At 43.9% G+C, this 22,541-nt stretch overlaps 2 protein-coding genes across 3 annotated transcripts in view; one reads left to right on the top strand and one right to left on the bottom strand.

The window, feature by feature from the left end:
* Positions 1-2,629: 2,629 nt before the first annotated feature.
* C1H1orf131 (chromosome 1 C1orf131 homolog) lies at positions 2,630-19,255 on the bottom strand. The gene is made up of 7 exons (XM_059715317.1): positions 19,108-19,255; positions 17,560-17,912; positions 9,412-9,468; positions 8,104-8,199; positions 7,089-7,175; positions 6,093-6,145; positions 2,630-3,100 (listed from the first exon to the last, which is right to left on the bottom strand). The coding sequence occupies exons 1-7, from the start codon at positions 19,166-19,168 to the stop codon at positions 2,971-2,973; spliced, it is 837 nt and encodes a 278-aa protein (XP_059571300.1). The 5' UTR covers positions 19,169-19,255; the 3' UTR covers positions 2,630-2,970.
* A 57-nt stretch (positions 19,256-19,312) lies between these two features.
* Positions 19,313-22,541, top strand: part of GNPAT (glyceronephosphate O-acyltransferase) — a 49,361-nt gene continuing 46,132 nt past the window's right edge. For both annotated transcript variants that reach the window (XM_019479809.2, XM_006275161.4), the window contains exon 1: positions 19,313-19,449. In XM_019479809.2, the coding sequence (XP_019335354.1) occupies positions 19,411-19,449 (39 nt within the window). In that variant the 5' untranslated portion in view covers positions 19,313-19,410. The remainder of the gene's footprint in view (positions 19,450-22,541) is intronic.

Here is a 22,541-nt window from a genome sequence, read left to right as displayed (position 1 = left end):
ATTTGAGCAGCTCCAAGTGCAACTTGCAACAAGGCCCTAAACCTCTGTCCCATGTGTTGAAGTGTGTTGCTCAGCTGAGTACTGGGAGATTTCCCACATTATTGGACTAGGTATAGTTGGGCAGAATTTATGACACCACAAAAGTAGATTACCTGACTGTAAAGGCCATTTGGTACCTGCAGACGCTGTACTTGCCTGGGCAGGAATTCTAAAGCTTTGCAATACAACCTGTAATTTAAACCTACTTCATAAAACCTGCAGTCATTTGTAAGGTAGATGAAACTGTACATGCAAGCCACTAAGAGACTGAGAAATACTATGAAGGCCTCCCACACAGCCCTACGTTTAGCTGAAAAATAAACAGTATATAACCTAAAGATGGAAGCCTATTCTAATTCCTCCACATCAGAGAAAGAGCTAGGCTCATCTGAAAGGACAAGGACTGAGCATGCTTTGATACTTTTCCAATCAATCATAATGATGTATTGAAGTTAAAAATAAAATGCACAACTTATCTAAAAAAAGTTGCTTAACTCTTTAACACAATGATTCTCAACCAGGGCAAAGTTTCTGCAAAAGAAAAATTGATTTATTATTCTTTTTGTAGTAAAAAAAAAAAGTGAAAACTAAGAGATGGCATTTCCCAAGGGGGGGAATCCTATAGTCTCAAAAAGTTGAGAACCACTAGCTTAACAGATCCCATGAGGCTGGTTTCAGGGGATCTAACCAGAGGACTTTAAAATTAAGCCTCTTCAGGTAAAGTATTGCAACTGAAACCAGGTGCTTTTTTAAGGAAATTAAAAAAGCTTTGAACTACATTACTTTCTGCCCCACCTCTAAGAGTAAGTGAAAAGATAAGAGCTGCAACATAGCAGAGTCATGCAAAGCCAGTTTCAACATCTGCATACCATGCTGCACGTTGTGCTGACATCCTAATGTGCAATAATTGACTTGACATTTTTCTATTGTGCACGCTGAATGTGTAAGTCTTGGAACAAAGGCAACTCTCTTGCTGTACACTCTGGTTCACTACAAACTAACTAAACTTCACCTCCTTGAATGGTGGTGGAGTTGACTAAAAAAACAGTAGCTCAAAGCAGAGCAAGGCTGGATTAAGGCAAGTTCATGTGCCTATGACCCCCAGTCTCTGCCATCACATGACCATGGGAGAAGAAGAATGCTTATTCAGTTGGTCTAATAAAAAAATATCGCCTGACTCAAGAACTTTGTATCTCTTTTTCTCAGACCAACATGGCTACAAAACTGATCCCTGCTTAAGCTTGCAATATAAATAAGCTTGGCAGAATTCAATTTTTATTTTTTTAATAATTCTGATGGCTAAAATTGATGTAACACAAGAGAAATTCCTTGCCCAGGAGAACCTTCCATCACCAATACTCCCATGAAATATGTAACATCATAACAAGAAAGAAGCATAATTCAACATCCTGCTTGCCATCAGACACCTTTGATCCTGCTCCAACTTTTATCTAAGTGTAATTTGCATAACATGAAAAATGAACTTTTCCAACCAAGAGATCTTACTCTACCTTCCAATTCTCCTGGGAAATGTGAATTTTCATTTCTGCCTGGGAGAAATGTTACAATCTGTGCATTCTCCACTGCCTGAGGAAAAGTGCATGTGCCCAAAAGCTTGCAAATAAAGATTTTTTTTATGCAACTGTCCAGGTATCTCTCCACTATTCATCCCCCTTCTCTGCCACCCCCCACCCCACCTGTCTCTCACCCATTGACTCTTCAATCTACATTTTCACTGACTACCTGTCTTGTATGCATATCAGCCCAGCCACTGGCTTCTTTACTTTTCATTCCATCCAGGAAGAGCACACACCAACTGCTGAAACTTCCTTAGCCTGACGAAGGGTTTTTGAACCCGAAAGCTTGCTTAATAATTGTTTTCCAACTATTTAAGTTGGTCTAATAAAAGATACCAGATTCACCCAAAAGAACCTTGTCTGCCTATGCCCTTAGACCAACACGGCTACAACCTACACCCCTGTTATAATCAGCACACATGTAAATTTCATTTAATCTTTGCCAATTTGACACCTTTGGGAATTTTTTTTTTGCAAACTGGCTTTTCCGTTAGAAATTGCCAATGTGTTGAAACCAAAAATTTTAGTGAGAACACATCAATTTTGACTAAATTCATCACAATGAGAAAGAGCTTCTTTGGCCTTAGATGGGGCTTTTTGTCAAAATAAGAGAGCATTACACACTTATTATACATGAGCAAGCATATAATCAATAGATTAGTTGTTTGAACATTTATGAGACCTTGGCTCAAGTACCTTCTCTGCCTCATTCAGATCATAAACTTGGATCTTAGTTTCTTACTTTTTAGAATGGATGGTTTCTCTCTTTTTTGTGGGGGTGTGGGGAGGGAGGGGCATAAAAGGGTATTAAATAAAAACAATTGTTACAACCACATCTTCTGCAGGACAAGGAATCTGGTATGCATTCAGTTTGATTGTGAACAACAAAGCTACAGCGAGAGGAGATTCATTAGGTGCCTCATAAGTGACTAAGATAATCTAGATTCAGAAAAATGAGGTATGACTTTTCTTTTAAAGTTTCAGCTTAATATTAAAAAAGCAAGACGAAACTATTTGAGTAAAAATATTTTATTTAAATATTGTGGAAACAGTATCTTACAATAAACCATTAAAATAATTTTCATGTTCATCTTTGTTAACCAGTGAAAACGGTGTAATTTTTTTTAAAGGACTAAAAAAACCTTTTATTTTTCTTAGCGAAAAATTCATTAAGTTAGAGTGTTTTGCCATTTTCTTCCCAAAGCAAAGTGGCAGATGGATAAGACTGGCATTAGAAATAACTGTAAAGTTCAGGCATTAAGAGACACCAAAAATCTCAGGTTCACAGATATTTTTAGTTGAAAAATGAATTCCAGGCCATTTATGTTTTCTGTTGTGATGTGGCCTAATAATTTCATTTAATGACTTTTGAGGATTTAATTTTCTTTATATCACAGCTACTAAGGACCAAAGTCCCATTTTTGAATTTTCCAACTTGACCTGTAGGCAAAATCCTGGACACCGACTTTTTCTTTTTCAATTTCCTAAGTTTCAAAAACAGAAACATTAAAGAAGACGATATTAAACAAAGACAGAATATGCTTTAGTAACGTGAAAAAAAATCTTATTAATATTTTGAAAAAAGAATAATTTGGTATTGCAAACAGATAGAAGAATCCTGAAAAGAATTATAAGCATGATTAACTTATCAACTAACTTTTCAGCAGTTATCAAGGTAAATAAAGTCAGAAAGCATGAAGACTCTTAGACTGTAAATAGTTTCACTGAAACAGCTACATTGTAATTAAGGATGTAATTTTACTTTCTGAACAAGTTACATTTTTCCTTCCTTACCTTTTATCATGCAAGATGTTTTTCCTCAGGGGCAAAAGTAACACCCTGGATAACATGAATGGGAGACACACAATGGCATTCATACTATGTGCTTCATACCCAACTCACATCAGACTATGCTGAAGTTTCTAACAAGTCAGGGCAGAGCTAAAGCATTGTTAGATTGCCTGTCCCATTAGAGATTTCGAAGTGCTAGGTACAAAACAGTCCAAATTCCCAGTGAGGAGGTTTTGTCAGGGTGGATTTGATTGAAGTCAAAACAATTTAAATCACTGATCAGGAAGCCCTGATTTAATAATTGTTTTCTACAAAAAACATATTCTTGTTGTTTGATATCCTTTATTCATTCAACTTCTTGAAACTCTGCACTTTTAGAGAAAGGTCAGGGCTTGACTGTGTGTACACAAACTTGCAGAGAGACAATAGGGCTGATGGGTAGGCAATCAGGTCTGTTATCTCTTATCTCTATACACTGCTGTTAACAAGGATGTTATCTCTGGAGACAACAAACTCTCCCTATGCCTGAAGAAGGGTGTTTGTGCTCGAAAGCTTGCAAAGAACAATTTTTCAAACTATTTAGTTGATCTAATATAAGATAATACATCTACCCAAAGAACCTTGTCTGCTTATGATCTCTGGAGACACAAATCACCGGGAGACACAAGTCACCACCCCCACTGGGACCCCCATAGTACCCAGGGGAGGCGCACCCAGGCTTAGGGTCAGTGAGGACTTAGTCAGGGAACTTCTGGAGGGTCTGAACATATTTAAATCAGCAGGTCCTGACGATCTTCACCCCAGAGTGCTGAATTAGCAGAGGTCATTGTGGGACCCCTGGCACCGCTTTACGAGCACTCATGGTGCTGTGGTGTGGTGCCAGAAGACTGGAAAAGGGCCAATGTGGTTCCCATTTTCAAAAAAGGGAGGAAGGAGGACCCAGGAAACTATAGGCCAGTCAGTCTTACCTCGATCCTGGGTAAGCTTTTTGAGAGAATTATCCTGGCGCTTGTCTGTGAGGGACCAGCAGGGGAGGTTATGCTTAGGGGCAACCAACATGGGTTCATTAGAGGCAGGTCCTGTCAGACCAACCTGGTGGCCTTCTATGACCAGGTCACAAAATCCTTAGACGCAGGTATAGCAGTAGACATAGTCTTTCTGGATTTTAGGAAGGCCTTCGACACTGTCTCTCACCCCATTCTCATTAAAAAACTAGGAGACTGTGGCGTCAGCACCTACACAGTCAGATGGGTCACTAACTGGCTGGAGGGCTGCACCCAGAGAGTGGTGGTGGACGGGTCCTATTCGACCTGGAGGGATGTGAGTAGTGGGGTCCCCCAGGGCTCGGTCCTTGGGCCCGCGCTGTTCAACATCTTCATAAGCGACTTGGACGAGGGGGTAAAAAGCACCTTGTTCAAATTCACAGACAACACTAAGATGTGGGGGGAAGTGGGCACGCTAGAAGGGAGGAATAGGCTGCAATTGGACCTAGACAGGTTACAGGGGTGGGCAGATGAGAACAGGATGGATTTCAACACTGAAAAGTGCAAGGTGCTGCACCTGGGGAAGAAGAACCAGCAGCATACCTACAGGGTGGGGAACACCCTTCTCATCAGTGCAGAGGCAGAAAAGGATCTTGGAGTCATTAGTGATGCCAAAATGAACATGGGCCCACAGTGTGGGGTAGCGGTTAGGAAGGCCAACCATACCTTGTCATGCATCCACAGATGCATCATGAGGAGTGATCCTCCCCCTCTATGCAGCACTGGTCAGGCTGCAGTTGGAGTACTGCGTCCAGTTCTGGGCAGTGCACTTCAGGAGTGATGTGGACAACATGGAGAGGGTTCAGAGGAGGGCCACCCGCATGATCAGGGGGCAGCAGGGCAGGCCCTATAAGGAGAGGTTAAGGGACCTGAACCTGTTCAGCCTCCACAAGAGGAGGAGGGGGGGATCTAGTGGCCATTTACAAACTAGTCAGGGGGGACCAGCAGGCATTGGGGGAGTCCCTGTTTCCCCGAGCACTACCAGGAGTAACAAGAAATAACGGTCACAAGCTGGCAGAGGGTAGATTCAGGCTAGACATCAGGAGGCGCTACTTCACTGTCAGGGTAGCTAGGATCCGGAACCAACTTCCAAGAGAAGTGGTGCTGGCTCCTACCCTGGGGGTCTTTAAGAGGAGGCTAGATGAACACCTTGCTGGGGTCGTTTGACCCCAGTACTCTTTCCTGCCATGGCAGGGGGTCGGACTTGATGATCTGCTCAGGTTCCTTCCCACCCTACCAACTATGAAACTATGAAATCCACAGTTTGAGAACTGAAACTAAGCATCACAGCGATACTCAATGGGATCTTCTAGACTGAGTACTGAATCTCATTGGGTAGAGTGGTTTTCTTTACTAATCTATACAGGAGCCTTTGGGAATCCCGTAAGATTGGGCCCCTAATATAGTCCATGGCCTGGTGTGACCTATTTATTAAACTTAAAAAAAAAAAAAAAAAAATCTGATTTAAATTAAAAAAAAAAATCAATTTTTTTTTTAAATCGCTGATTTTTATCCACCCTGGGTTTTGTGTTTCAAAATGGAAGGAACTTTTTATGTTTGAGTTCTGGCATAAGACTTTGCTTATTTAATTACAGACAATTCACTAGAGAAGTTTAAATATAGTTACGCTTAAGTTACTCACCTCTCTTCCTGGCCTTTTCTCCTATGTTTCTTGAAAGAAAGGGATTTATATTCCTGTTATCAGAGTTTAAAAAAAAAAAGTATTTCAGTGGAACATGATTAGAATTTCTTGGCTAATCAACAGTCTTGAACAAAAAGGCTCCTGCATACTTTGGGTGTAAAAAACTGAGTACATTATGATTATTTAAATACTGAGCCAGATTCTCAATGAATTCATGCAGATTTATACCAGTTGGTCTGAAATATGTAGACAATGGCCAGAAAAAAAATCACCAAAGTAAATGTTTTTTCTCAGATGTAAATATAAGTTCATGGACAGAAAGGCATTTGAAGTGCTCTGAAGCCAGAGTGCTTCAAATCTGGTACAAAAACCTGTTCTCCACCCCACCCCCTTCGCTTCAAAATGGCTGCGACGGCATACATGTTCTCCAAAAAGGAGGCTGGAAAGCAGGAATTCCTATAGACCTCTCAGCCTTTGAAACATCCTGAGGACAGCTGAGCTCATAGGAGAGCTCTCATTGTCTGTCTGCCCTGCTGGGAAGAAGGGCTGCAGGTGTTCTATGTGCTGCCAGAGCACAGACTTCCAAAGGAAAAGCTTCAAAGATGCTCCTCATATTCTGATGTTCATTTCTGAAGCACTTCTTTGGACATGCATGCCTATATCCTCACTGTTTGGAGTGCTTCAAACAACACACCTGTCCAGGGCTTAATGCTGATGATCTGGCTTCAATAGTTTGTCAAATTTTAGGAGGGGAGAAATTGAATTTCATATATATATATATATATATATATATATATGCTTAACCATGCACCTCTCTCATTCCTGTGAACAATCCACAATGATGAAAATAGCTCTGCTGAAGTCCAGAACAAACATTCATGAGAGTAAGTGGTCTAGTAAGCTCTAGGTTCAACTCCTAAACACTAGCTAATTTCTAGAAGGCCACTGGACTAGTTCTTACATGTTCTTTTTAAACAGGAAGTATTTCATACAAACCTTCCTATTATCTTCTTTCCTTAATGTTTTCTTCTCTTTGATAATCCCTTGATAAATCTTGTAGTTGATGTACTCTTTTTTGGGAGGCTGCAGTGAAAGAGGCAAGTAAAGGTATTATTGCACAAAAGCTATAAACACTTCCTAGAACTGAACAGATTTGGTGGGGGAAGCCTGCAACGGTGGAAGGGCAGTTGGGGGGTGGGGTGGAGAAAACAAACACATAGGCTATGATCCTTTTTGGAGGAGTAGTGGCCAGGGCATGAAGAAAGAGGGTTAGGTCCCCTTTGGGGGGATGTGAATGGATGGATTGTTTATGACGTATAAAGAAGGTCTAAAAAGGTTTCCGCACACATATCCCCACGTTAAAAAAAAGCAAACAAAATAAAAAACAAACTCTAAAAGAAGAATGGTGAGCTGCTCAGCATTTGCTTCCTTTTGATAATGGTGGCATCTTGAAAGAATCAGAAATGCAGAGAGAAAGCTTTTCTCAGCCCTTAATTGAGAGGGCAGGAATATAAGATTTCAACACTCCTGTCCCAGTGATTAGTTAAGAGCTAAACAAAAAAAGACACTAGATCAGGGGTCAGCAGTCTATGGCCTGCAGAGCCATTCTGTGGACATGGGGCTTTGGTGGCATTCAATGGCAGGGGGCTTTAGCTGCAGGATACACTGCCACAGCAGTAGTGGGTGCCTTCCCCTTGTCGACATGGGGAAAAACAGTAGTAGTGGCTGAGTCCTTAGCACCTGCTCTCCCACCTCTGTCCCAAACTGGGTGAATCCAGCCCACAGCCTTAAAAAGGTTACTGACCACTGCACTAGACAGTTTTTTGACATCAGAAATGAAATATGACTAAGCTGAGATGGTACGTGATTTGTATTCAGACAATTTAAAACTATAGTATCAGTCATCCACAGTATCTTGGAAAGAAGACAAGACCCAAACGGGAAAAGAACTGGCTTTTTAAGAAAAACATCACAACACGGGTCTTGACCAAACATAAACAAACAACAGTACCTTAGCTCCTAGCATGATAGCGCGTTCTTGTTCCAACAGCCGCTGTTCTTTCTTCTCATAACCAGTTATTCCAAATTTGTGCACTTCTAGCCGGGCCTGAAATGTTGCACAACATTTCATTTTTTTTGCAAAAATCTAGTTGGTTTAATAAAAGATATCATCTCTATCACAAGTCCTGATTGCTTTTTCCTCTAAACCAATACGGCTACAGCCTGGATACCTGACATAACATTGCAAACATTTCTAAAGCACATGGCCCATTTTAATACAATGGTTGGTTCAAACAAAAGAAATACCGTTTCAACAGAAACTTCAACAAATGCTTGACAAATCAATATGCTACAAAATAAGACTAATTCAGTTGGGTGCTACTGTGAAACATCTATCCGTATGTGTAAAATTAACTTATTAATCAATCTCTGCTCACAGGCAAAGGGAAGGAAGTGGTTCAAAAAAGAAGACTGTACTTCTGGGTTTCACAAAAGAGAACCACTGAACAGAGAAATTAATTGGATTTCCCAAGACAACACAAGAGGTTTATGGTGGAACTGGAAATGAAATCAAACTTAGTGGTAAAACTCCCAGTGACTTCAGCAGGGTAGGACTCCATCCTACTCCTTAGGCTCACAGTCCTATTCCCTTATCTATGCAACCATATCACATCCATGATAAAGCTATCAGATATTATTTCCTATATAAAATGTGTACAAACCAGAAATAAAGTTAGTACTTAAGTTAGATATGAGGAAGAGCACTCGATGCCTGAAACCTTGTCCAACAGCTCTCTCAAATATACAGTTGATCAAACAGAGGAAGTGAACTTCAATTTATGAATGCTTGTTTTATATGCACTTTTGTTAATCTATAAGGTGCAAATCTACCTTGCCTTCCAAAAAAAGATATCACTAAAAATTATTTCCTCTTGTACTTAGGACACCCAACCCCAAGTACTGGTGTCAAAATTTGTAAAAAAACGAAGTTAAAAAAAAATCTGCAAGATCTATGGGCATAAAAACCATGTCAGTTAAAGAACCAAATTATAATACATCATGGGAACCCAAAGAGCCTTAAAAGAACTTATATATAGTAACCCTTCACAAGTAACTGCCAACACATCAGCAAAAGAGGTTATGGAATAACAGCAATAGCCCGTCTTCAAAGGGTGCCCTTCAAAACAGCCTGGATAATCCTTCTCCGAAATGCCCTGCACCAAACTGTATATTCTAGGATATACTACCTGGGAACATTTCTAAATAGAAAAAGAGCACACATTAAACATTCAGGGTTTGACAGATCATCATAGCTTACCTTTTCTAAGTTAAATTCTTGGCCATCTGCAGTTTTCTCTTGAATAGGCGGCTTAGTCTACAATAAAAGAAAAGGCTTGTATGTAATCTAACAATGAGTGGCCATTTAAAATGTATACCAATTGCAGAGATTTTTTAATAAAGTGATAAAAAGAGAGAATGAATATCCAGCCTTTCAGTAGAAATGTTTTCTATCGTTATCAGATTGACTCATTGAAAGAGTAAGTCATGGCGGCATGTTGTACAATGTAAACAGTTTAGATCTGTATAAGGAACAATTCTGTACAGTGTATTGAGTACCATTTCTATACACAATCCATACAATTCTTTGTCTTGGATGTTCATATATTGGTAGTCTTCAACTACTAAAGATTATAACACATGAAAAATAATCAGGTTTAAAATCCTTCACTATTCAACATTAGGTGTGGACTTTGGTATTACTGGCTGTAAAAGCTTGGACAGTGTCTCTTGCACAAAAATGCAAGACATTAGCTACGGCATGACTGGGTTGTGGTGACAAGACTGCCACAAGAAAAAAAAAACAAGTCTTTGTGATGGTTGCAACCCATTAAGGCATAGAGTGTGTGGATCTTGAGGCACCCAATACCAGACCCATGCCATAAAATAATAAGAGTGATGGTTCCTCTAAAAGGAAAATTGTTGGCAGAGACCTGACACACTCATCACATGTATGTGATGAGTACATGTACATATATGTACATCTAAGAATGCAAGAGAGAGAAAGGCTGAGCCAGTGTAACAAGGGAAGTACATATACATATCAGCTGAACTGGCAACTAAAGAAGAAAAAAGACTAAATATACATTTCAAGCGAAACCTGTAAAAGGTACATTGAATGCACAAAAAATGTCCTGTACTGTATGTGACATTTTCACATTTGTCAAAACAGGCATCCAATGTCTAAGGTTATAAATGTCTTAATCATTCAATGTTTGTCTGGTGTTCTGTAAATAGACCATCACCAGTACAAGCTATTGCAAATTTGCCCCATTCATAAACAACTACGCAAAGACAGGTCCAGTTACCAATGCCTCTAAGCATCCTGTTTGGCCACTCAAGATCCATCACATTTAATTGCCAAACTAGTCATTGGCTGTGAGAAACACAGGTATTCACACCTGGTCAAATCCAAAAACAGGAGCCAGGCAGTTTAACAATTGTAATGTGATGGTCACTGTTTTCCACCCTGTTTTGTTTGGACTTTAATTGGCCAGCCATCAAGGAAAAATGCTTTGAAGTTATACAGTTAGACGGTATAAAGCAGGCATGGGTAAAATGTGGCCCATGGGCTCGATGCGGCCCACTAAGCCATTCTATCCGGCCTGCAGAGCCCCTAAAAAATTTAGAAAATTAATATTTATCTGCCCCAGCTGCCTGTCATGTGGCCCTTGATGGCTTGCCAAAACTCAGTAAACTGCCTTCCACCTGAAATAATTGCTCGCCCCTGGTATTAAGGAAGACAGAACTGCAAGCAAGGTGCGCAGTCCAGGAAAGATCAAGAAGCCATCATGCACCCATCCCATGAGTAAAGCTTGCATGCAAGATTGGACTAGCTACCCTGCCTGCATTGGTGAGAAAACACTGCTGCAGTTACATGTACTAGGAGTTTCTGTAATAGCTTATTTGAGATTGAGAAAGAGTCTTTTTCTGTCATTTTTAGTTTTATAGCTTGTTAGTTATTAAACCAAGCCTTTCTGCTATTAATCCACTGAGTGTTGTGTCAATTCTTAAAGCACTTAAAGGTTTAAAAACTTGCCTTTAAGTGCAACAGGTATCACACAATTAATCTCTCTTTAAATATTTATATACATTTGAATTGCAGCTATCAGCCAATTTGCATTGCAGCTATTAGGTGAAGTGTATGACATGCAATTCAGATTAACATTAAAAGTTCAAAGGTATTTGCAGTTTGTCAAGAGGGGAAGAAGAAACAAACCATATGTGAAATGCACCTCATCTGACATATTTCTACTACAACTACTAAACTGCAATTGCTACTAAAAACTAAGAAAAGAACAAGAACCTGAAATTACCTTTTTTCCTCTTATATCAGAGCCAGTGGTACCAGTATTTACAGATGGGACTATGAAGGATAATACCCAATTAATTAAGATAGATAGATAGATAGATAGATAGATAGATAGATAGATATCATTTATGTTGAGGATATATTAGAAAAGACCTGAAAGTAATGTCAGTCGCAGGTCCCAAATGTAACCCACATCAAAAAATACTATGTCATTAGTTTATTATTAGTTGTCCAAAAGAAAAAGCATGAAAACCACATCTTCTCTACTATGCAAAACAAAGAGCAGAGCAACTCATTCAATGAGCTTTAATTAAAGCACCCCCACTGTCATTTTGAAATGTGAAGACACTGAATACACAAGACACTGCACACTGGAGCGTTCTGACTAGATCGCGCTGACATGTTCTAATCAGAACATATCGGAGCACGTGTATAGGTGCCCTAGTAGTTACTGCACTGGCCTGGGACTGTAGAGATCCAGATTCAAGTGTCTGCTTCACTGCAGACTCCCTGAGTGACCCTAGGCAAGTAACTTTACATCTCTGTGAGCCACTTCTGTAAAATGAGGATAAGCAGTATTTTCCACCCTTACAAAAACCCTGCGAGGCACAAGTGCTTCATCATCGTCAATGGGTGCCCTACTAATACAGACTGGTAGGAGGCCTTACACTGGCTCAGCTTTGCGTAACTTATTACAAAGATAAAGTTGGTGTGTATGATGGGTATTTGGTTGACAGTTATGGCACCTGTAGAACTCCATTAATTCAGAGAACTGGCACAAGAAAAGCAGCAATAATAGAAGCTTCCCCGTATGATCCTGCTAACACGCCTCAGTATTCAAAGGTTGGTTTGATTGTGTGATTTATATGCTGCTCTTTCCAACAAAGGCTCAGGGCAGTTTACAACAGGAACAGAATAACCAGGTAGCTAGAATATAAAAATAGAAGAGACCCACTAAACAACATCCTGGGCTAGGTTTTTTGCTAAATGCCTGTCCAAACAGGAAATTCTTGCAGTACTTCCAAAAGATGTCAATGCTTGGACTTTTGTGGGCCTCAAGGGAGAAAGTGAGCTGAGGAGAAATTCCCAGGAATGACCTCCCACATGTTTTCACCAAGCAGACTGATGTACTGATGGCACATGCAAGAGGTTTCTTTTGGCTGACCTTAGGTTGCAGACTCAACCACCCCTCGCACTCCCACCGCAACTCTGAGGAATGGGAAAAGAGAAAGACAGCAAGGTGGCAGCATCCAGAGCACAACAAACTGACAAGCAGGTAACGCTGTACCAGCACGTGTTGTGACCTATTTTCATGCAAGTTTCTGCTCTCGTCAAGATACAGACAACCCCTGCTTAACGCGGTTTCACTTAGTGCTATTTCGCTATAGTGCTCATTTAAAATTAATACCTAATTTCACTTAGAGCTGAGCTGGTTTCACTATAGCGCTCAGTGAAGCAGCAGTGGTGGCAAGAAATGGTGAGTGGCAGCAAGTGGGCACGAGCTTGGGGCTGCACTGGTGCTGCAGGGCCAGGGCCAGCAGGGGCCCAGGGCGGGGCAGCAGGAGCAGGGAGGGGTGGGGAGAAGCGGCAGCTGCAAGAAGCAGCAAGTGGTGGGGCAGACATGAGTGCGGGGCCCCTGCCAGAGTGCCGGAGCTGGCAGGAGCATGGGCCGTGGGCTGGCACATGGGGCTGGAGCAGCTGGCGGGCAGCAGGGTGGAGAGAAGTGGTGGCAGGGAGAAGCAGTGAGTGCAGGGCCCTGTGGTACTGGAGCTGGCAGGAGTGCGGGTCATGGGCTGGCACATGGGGCCCAAGCGGCCAGCAGGCAGGCGGAGGGGTGAGGAGAGGCGGCAGCGATGGTGAGAAGCTACGGCAAGAAGCGGCAGTAACCAATTATTTCTATTTACATTAACGCCTATGGGGAAATGAGTTTCGCTTAACGTGGTTCCACTTAACACTCGGTTTTCCAGGAACCAATTAAGAGTGTTAAGCAGGGGTTGCTTGTACAGTGCTATTTGTACATGTGCACAATGCCCTCATTTGGGATCGGGTTACATAAACGATGAAAGCTGGCATATTCCAGATTGGTAACAGATCTTGCAGAATCACTTCAGTTTGTTTTGTGTGCTGGTATTCTTGAATTTGGCAATCTGCTGTGTCCAAGTGTAGCAACACCGCTTTGGACCCATCCTCGACCACCTTCTAAAGTAGCCATGAGCATTCTGGATTTGAAAACTTCAGACTCTTTCACTGTGGTGTCTGCTCAGCTTCTTCTATATATATTTGAAAGCGTTCTCCTCCTGATCACATTTTTTCTGGAGGAAGTAGGGGCTGTATACAACTATTTAACTAGAGCTGAGCCAGAATCCTTGATTCAAACCCCTTTGGTCTCAAACTCTGGACATTTTTTATGAAACTTCAAACCCAGATTCCATGTCCTAGTTGCCCTCTGCATTGAGCTAAACAATATGCCAAACTCAAATATCCCTTAACTGGAAAAGTTCAGGTATGGAAATTCACACTTCACCCATCTAAACACTGATCGCTTTCAGATCACTCTAGAACATGTCATTTGCCAGAGGGTCTGCAACAGAAAACTAGAAACAGTTAGAAGACTGTATTAGAAGATGGGAATAAAAAGTCAATCTAAAGAGGTTCTTAAAAAAAGAGAAGTAAAACGTAGAGTATACCACAAGATACATCATGAATAGTGGTTCATGGCTTTAACTAACTGTGAAGTCCCAACCTGCCATGGCCTCCAGGTGGCCAGACCCCCTGCACTGCACAATATCCCACTAACAACAATAGGGACCAGGGCAAAGCTGATAGTAGGTGTAGACCTCAGATACAATGGCAACATACACTATTTAAAAAAGGCACAGAGAATTATCCCAGTTTTGAAACTCTAATTAACAAAAGGGGACTTTTCTGGGACTTTTCAGTCATTAGGTTCAATCAATTGCTCCCTCTCAGCTGACTTAGGCCAACAAGCAAGCCAGTTAAAGCTTTATGTGATGGCAGTCTGAAGGATTTTAATGCTTATTAGAAATCAGACTAACATGGCCAGACAACTGCAAACATAGTCTGGAGTTGAGCCAGTGGTTTGAAAGACTTTGTGTTTTACAACCTTTTCTGTAACAGGACTTATTTGTAAACATCAATGGCCAGTCCCAACCCAGTAAATAGCTTACATAGAAAACAGCCCCCTGGCCTGGCCAGTACCCTTCAGCTCCCCACCTCCCCCAACCCTGCTGGTGCCCCTCACTTTTAACCCAATGCCCCCAGTGTGGGGGGCACAGGGCGGGTGTTTAGGGTGGTGTGTGGGGGAGGGGCATAAGGGGCCATGTGTCCCCCATATTTATGCACCCACAGTAGACATGGGGCTGCAGCCTGGCTGGACCAGCACAGGCGGAAGCCACTTCTACAGTCCAGCAGGCAGGACCCAGCATGGGAGGGCAGAGCAAGACAGTAAGACTCGTTGTTGCCACTGCTGGGACCCCTGTGCCAGTTGTGCCACTGGCAGCGCAAGGAGTAACAGGAGTGGGGTTCCATGTTGCCCTCACCTCCTCCTGCCACTTGCCACTCAAACACGGGGCTGTGGCTCTACCCTGCTGCCATGGCCCAGCTGCCAGCATTGGTGGCTCCTGCCCATGCTGGTCTGGACAGGTTGTAGCCCCATGCCCGTTGTGGATGTACAAATCTGGGGAGGGGCACGTGACCCCCCATGTTCCCCCAACATGTTGCCTGAAGCCTCCCCCAACCCGTAGGCTTACTTGTGAGGGGCTGCTCTCCATGCTGCCTGGCTGCCATGTGCATGTGCGCGCACGCACATGCATGTTGCATCCCAGCCTGATTCCCCTCTTCCTGATCCTCCCAGCCCCAACGAGCTCCTTGCAGACTGGAACTCTGCCAGCCTGCAAGGGGAAACTTGTGGTTTCCCACATTTTTCTCCTTTAATGGAGAATCCATTTTTAAAGTTTGTTCAAGGCCCTTTCATATATTCTTGCGACCTACTTTTTGGTCATGACCCACGAGCTGAGAAACACTGTTTTACTATATCAACCTCTTGAGCTGTCTGACACTCCAGAGTGAGCAAACCATGTATTATTGACTTTAAAAAGTTGTAGTTTCAGAGAGCAAGATTCTTACGCAGTCTCATATCTGCTCACCTGATCAGGGCAGAGCTGATTGGTAACGCACAGAACATGCCACTGTATGTGTACATTCAGAATAAGAGGTAGCCAACACAGATTTCCCTCCTTCTTTCAGCTGTGGTACATTAGATCCATCTTTGCTGTTTTGTGTTAAGATCTATGCAAAGCTTTACTTTTGACTGGAAGTAACAAGCATCTATCTACTGAACAAATCACTTATTAAAGTTTATGCCATCAGCAACTTTCTATCAGATGGGCTGGGCTTTGTTCATACTTCTGTCATTTGGCAAGTTCACCTTCCCTAATATATATATATATATATATATATATATATATATATATAAAAATCCTATATGCATGTTATTTTTTGTTCTAAGTCTTATAAATTTGTTTAAGCAAGTTCCTTAAACTGGGACCTACACTTGCTTAACTTTACTATCACATTGAAGGAGATGTCTTGTTATTCACAGTGGCAAACCAACCAGGGTATGTTTTTAGAATTCATTTCTGATTAATTGCAATAGGCACTGAATGCCCAGATCTCCTAGGTGGCTTTATAAATCTCTGCTATTATGTGCATTCCATTTAATAAACCTTAATAAGATTCAATGGAGATAGAATGCGCACGCAATTGAATTATCTCCTACCTATATAAGACAAGGATGTAAAATGAAAAAAAATGGACAAATTCCCACATGAAACATGAATATAAACTATTACAAGTAGCAAATATATAATCTTATTTGCAATGTGCAAGGAAAAGGCTAGCTTGTTGTGTGATCATAACAGGACTAACAAATGTAGACACTTGTATGATCCTGGTAAATGTTATGGCAAAATGGATCAAACTTACAGAAGACACTGGAACTTACTGGGGATAGATTTAACTTGGTCTATTCCTTACTAACCAGGGTTACACAGCATCCTGGGGTGCCGTGAGGTCCTTTTAAGAGCAATATGGGGTGGTGTGCAATATTAGCATTGTTATGTGTGCCAATATCTACACAGGATTCACAACAGAAACCCAGAGATTTTGAATAGAAATCTATAGTGTCAAAAACATTCTGTCCTGTTGTGGGTTTTCTGAAGTCTTTCCTAAACAAGAACAGCTATATTATTTTCCAAAGTCAAAAAATGAAGGAAAGCTAAGAGGCTGCATTTTCTCAGGGGGGCCTTAAATCAAACAAAGGTTGCCTTGAGCCTGAAAAAGTTGGGAACCACTGCCCTACTGTTTCAAGTCATCCTTTAACCCCTGGCCATACCTTGTTCACTTTCCCTTTCAGCATTGACTGCCTGCCACTGTGTGACACAGGCCTGTTGGATGCAGAGCTGTGGGCATGAGCTCACAGAGAAACTGTTTGCCCCTACTATTATTAGAGGGGTTACTAATTTTACATCAAAGGAAGCCGGGAGACAACAAAAGCTAAAACAGGGATGGGAGCGGGGGTGTCACAGATTTAAAACAAGTGTGCCAAGGGGTGGGACACTGAGCAGAGCACACCAGCCAGCACCTACTGGCCCTCAAACAAGTCTAAGGAGTCAGTGGACACTGCCCAGTGAAACTGCCCAGAGATGGGACCAAATTAGGGACAGGAAGATGGCCTCAGACATGGGTGGATGGGCACCCCCAGCTGGATCCTCCTTCCTGGCCAGATAGATGGTTAGTTTAGCTAGGGCCTTGAAGAGGTTGACCAGGAGGTCCCTGGATTTGGTGGGGCTATGGATGGGGAGCGGGTAAATAAAAAGGTGCGAGGAATAGCACAGCCAGAACCTCAATAAGAGGTTGTTATGGAGGATGTGAAGGGTCTGCAGCCTGGAAGGCTCAAGATAGGCAAGCACCAGGACTGTGTAACACAGATCACTGGCTAAGACAGATCTACAGCCTGATGCAGTAAACGGCAGTTCTTATGATCTTATGTTTAAGATCAGCTGACTGACTCATTACCTTTGAGCCATGATCTTCAGCCATTTCCAGCTTAGGTTTCTTCTTCTTATGCCAGCTACAAAACGTCACAACTTCTACATCTGCCACCTTTCCCGGTTGGGTCGATGTGGGTGGCACAGCATGAGGGCTACTGGATGCTGGGGTGGCCCCACTGGAACAAACAGCCTCATTCTCTATTTCATCTTTTAAGCCTTTGAAAAAACGGGAAGCACTTTTCCTCTTGCCAGAGGTCACCAAGGCAGGAGGTAAAACGCTGTCTTCTTCGACAGGTCTGGCCAGCTCCAATCCAACCTCATCCTTTGTCTTTTTCTTCTTTCTCCCTTCCTTCTCGGTTTTCTTTGCAGGCTCTTCCCCTGTATTTCAAAACTCAACCATTTTTCAATGTTTTCTCATTAAATTACCTAATAAGCAACCTAATTACTTCCAGCTCTTTTACCTTCCACCCTTGTTTTTTGTAGCCAACTGACACATGGGCCATAACAGATATGGCACAATAATGAGGGACTGAAGTGTCTATCTAGGGCCTTGCTACGCTAGATAGAAATGAAAATTGGATAGAAACCAGCAACTGATTTCTTACGCGTATCCAAGCACTAACTTTCTGGCTGGTTGGCTTTTTTTCTGAGCTGGTGAGTCATTCTTATGGCGTGATCATTACTGTGCACGTGTGGCCTGTCCTATTTATTGTGCAATTCCGTTGTCAATGATGTGATAATAACTACTGTGCCCATTTAGACAAACTACATTTATTGCACGATTCACCTGTTCACCGTGCAATCATTCCTGTGCCTGTAAGGCCCGTCTGCATTTATTGCACGATTGACCCATTCGTTGTGTGACCGTTACTGTGCCCACACAGCCCGTCTACATTTGCTGCGTGACTCTGCCACCCATTTGCTATATTTTATTCTGCCCATGCAGCCAGTCTGTGTTTATTGCGCGACTCACCCGGTCACTGTGTGATCATTATCGTGCCTGTGTGGACCACCTACATTTATTGCAGGATTCACCCTTCACTATGTGATTGTTACTGTGCCCATAGGGCCCGTCTGCATTTATTACATGACTCCGCCATCCATTTGAGATAATTACTTTGCCCCTACAGCCAGTCTATATTTACTGCACAACTCACCCGTTCACTGTGTGATCGTTATCGTGCCTATGTGGCCTGACTATGTTTATTGCACAACTCACCCATTCATTGCACGATCGTTACCGTGCCCGCATGGGCCGTCTACATTTATTGCGCGATTCTGCCATGCATTTGCCATAACGACTCTGCCCACGCGGCCAGTCTATTGCGCGAGTCACACGCCAGCTGCGCAGTACATGTCAGGTGTGATGGGGGCCACACAGGCCCCGGCACAGTAAGAAGCAGCAGAGCACTGCTGGGCAGGAGCTAAGCAGGGTCACGCACAAGCGGGAGGGATGGATCCAGAGTGCCCCCCCACCACCCAGGAGAGGATGCAAAGCTGGGAGCCAAAGAGGGGCTGGGAGGGCGCTCCCTACTGCCGGGGGCACGCGCCGGGGTCCCGCTCGCTCACGCACCGAGGTCGTAGAGGGCGCCGAGCACCGCGTGCAGCCGGGCGCAGCGCGCGCTCCGCTCCATGGCCCAGCCCGGCCCGCGTTCTATCTCCCGCCCTGCCCGGCGCAGCGCCCCAGAGAACGCCTTCGGACGGCGTTTGAGCCCGGGCGGCCGCCGTCGCCTCCAAGATGGCAGCAGCCACCCCTCCCCCCCGCGGCACTGGCAGCCACCGGGCGGGGAGCGGGGCGGGGAAATGGGCGCGCGGGTGGAAGGCGGAGGCCGTGCGGCTCCTGCCAGCTAGGGCTCGGCTCGGCGCGGGAAGCAGGATGGCGGCGGCGCCGCAGCGAGGTTCCCCCTTGTACGCGGTAGGTGTGGGGGTACGACGCGCCCCCCGGGGGGGGCGTGCAGCCGTTGGGGGTGTCGCCCCCCCCATGTCTCTTGCGCATGCGCAGTGGCAGCCCGAAAGTCATCCCCCTCGTTGGCGCTGTTCACTCTGGAGCGGAACGACGGCGGGACGGGGGGGAGGGCAGGATCTGGATCAAGATCAGGTCCCTCCTGGCTCCCCTCCCCCAACATCAAGCTTTAACTGACCTGCCTGTTGGCATAAGTCAGCAAAGAGGTAGCATGAACGAGCCTAATGAGGAAAAAGTCCAGGAAAAGTCTCAAGGGCTCTGAAAATGGGATGAGCTCTGTGCTGTTTTAAAATCCAGGCAACCCCCCTTGGGCACTGTTAATTGGTTCCCAGGAAAGTGAGTGCTAGGCAAAACCTGCTATGATGCCTGTGAGTGTTTTTGCTGCATGAGTTGCCAGGGTTTAGAGATCAAATACAGCGTCTCACAATAACGCTAAGCGAAATGGTGTTAAGCGGGGGATGCCTATAGTGTATGTTGCCATTGGAACTGAAGTCTAAGCCTGGTAGCTAGTCCTAAATCTAAGATAGACTAGCTACACTAGGTTTAGATTATGAAAGGGCCATGAACAAACTTTAAAAATGGATTCTAACTCTAAGCCTTGCCTAGTAGGAGCTTTGCCCTGGTCCCTACTGTTGTCAGTGGGATATTGCACGGTGCAGGGGTCTGGCCACCCGGAGGCCATGGCATGATTGGGACTTTACAGGTGGTTGAAGCCACGAACCACCATTCATTTAATGTATTTCATGGTGGATTCTACATTTTACTGTATGGTGGGATTTGGCACCAGATCTAGCGTGCATAGCCTGGGGTTCCCCATAAGCCCAGGGGTTTGGCGGTGGGGGTGTGCCACTGCTGTCCCACCACCACATTTCTGCATCGTGGGGACTCCCGGGGGCCAGGTGATGAGGTGCCACAGGCTGCATCTGGCCCATGGGTAGAGGTTGAGCACCGGTGAGTTGAACTGTTCTGAGCTGCTGCAGCCTTTTGGAGGGCTTTGCTGCGGAAGAGTTTGCTCTAGTATTCATTTATTTTATTTGTTTTGCACTCAAAAAATAAGTGAAAGCTAACAGTTTGTGTTTTCCAAGGGCCTTGAGTCTAACCAGGGGCACCTTGAATCTAACGAACGGGTGTCTTGAGTCTAAAGAGGTTGAGCACCACTGGCTGAAGTCCTCAGTTTCTCAGCTGTCATGGTGGTGTAGTGCTGGTTCTGGCACTTAATCTGTGTACTCTGTAACAAGAAGGGAGAGCAAGCTATCAGGATGAGTTTAACCAAGACTGGACCAGACCTTGTGAGGTCCCCTTCCCTCTTCTGTGATTCTATGAAGGGAGTCATGTAGCTGTGAAAGAGCTTGTTAAACACTGTGTTCCTTTGATCAGGCCCAGAGCTTTGGGAAGATTCTCCCCCCCCCCCAGGTGGCTGCATAGGAGATAGATGCAGCCCCATGTGCCCCTCTGCTTCAGGGATATGATTTTACTTGGACCCACTGACTTTCTAGTAGGAGCCAAAAAAAAAAAAAAGCATGTTGTTGCAGGTGGAACTTGGTAGGAAAAATGTATTTGTGGGAAATGGTGGAAACAGGCTTGGCTTATTTAAAAAAATCTGTCCCCTGGGCAGGATTAAGTTGTGGGTGAGGATAGTGTAACATCCAAGATAGAGATGTGGGATTAAAAATTTCGTCCCACATAGGCTGCTCAAGTGAATCACTTGAGCAGCATATTTTTAACAGTGGCATATGCCCTGTCTCTTTGGCCCACATAGACTAATTCACTCCTCAAATTTCCAACTTCAGCTTTTTTTTTTTTACTGTAAGACTGTCACAATGTTTTTTGGAGTAGCCAAAAATAATTTTCCTTCATGTTCTAATTAACTAAATTAGTGCCAACTTTTTAAGTCAAAAAAGGCCAAAATACCAAACCGTGTTTGTTTTCAGAGTCCTTCCTAGGGCACAGAATCATGTATCTCTTTGTTAGACCAGTTGTAAAAAAGCTTCAGCCAAAAAGGGTGTATATCTGTGAGAGATTTATCTAGAATGGAAGTTGAAATCCAACTAGTTTCAACATAAGACGGCGAGTGGGTAAGGTAACTAGTAGGGTGAAAGTGCTAGACTTTAGGAAAGCTGATCTCAATGCACTCAGGCGATTAGTCAAGGAAGCACTGCAGAGTAGGAGTTTTGATGGGATGGGAGCCCAAGAAGGGTGGCTGTGCCTAAAGGAAACGATCCTTCGGGCACAAAGCAAGACGATCCCCGAGCGAGGCAAAAGAGGGAAAGGGGCCAGGAGGCTTCCATGGCTGACCAGAGAAATCCAGGACAGCCTAAGGGCCAAAAGGGGAGCACATAAAAAGTGGAAACAAGGTGAGATCACTAAAGATGAATATACCTCCTCTGCTCGTGCTTGTAGGGAGGCAGTTAGGCGGGCCAAAGCTACCATGGAGCTGAGGATGGCAACCCAAGTAAAGGACAACAAGAAATTGTTTTTTAGATATATTGGGAGTAAAAGGAAGGCCCAGGGAGGAATAGGACCGCTGCTAAATGGGCAGAAACAATTGGTGACAGATAGGGGGGACAAGGCTGAACTCCTCAACGAGTTCTTTGCCTCAGTGTTCCTAAGTGAGGGGCACGACAAGTCTCTCACTGGGGTTGTAGAGAGGCAGCAGCAAGGCGCCGGACTTCCATACGTAGATCCTGAGGTGGTGCAGAGGCACTTGGAAGAACTGGATGCCTTTAAGTCGGCAGGCCCGGATGGGCTCCATCCGAGGGTGCTGAAGGCACTGGCCGACATCATTGCAGAGCCACTGGCGGGAATATTCGAACGCTCGTGGCGCACGGGCCAAGTCCCGGAAGACTGGAAAAGGGCTAACGTGGTCCCCATTTTCAAAAAGGGGAGGAAGGAGGACCCGGGCAACTATAGGCCGGTCAGTCTCACCTCCATCCTTGGTAAAGTCTTTGAAAAAATTATCAAGGCTCACATTTGTGAGAGCCCGGCAGGGCAAATTATGCTGAGGGGAAACCAGCATGGGTTTGTGGCAGGCAGATTGTGCCTGA

The sequence above is a fragment of the Alligator mississippiensis genome, chromosome 1 (assembly GCF_030867095.1).
Source record: "Alligator mississippiensis isolate rAllMis1 chromosome 1, rAllMis1, whole genome shotgun sequence".
NCBI lineage: Eukaryota > Metazoa > Chordata > Crocodylia > Alligatoridae > Alligator > Alligator mississippiensis.
Note: the sequence above shows the minus strand (reverse complement) of the source record. Positions and strands in the feature narration are given on the sequence as shown.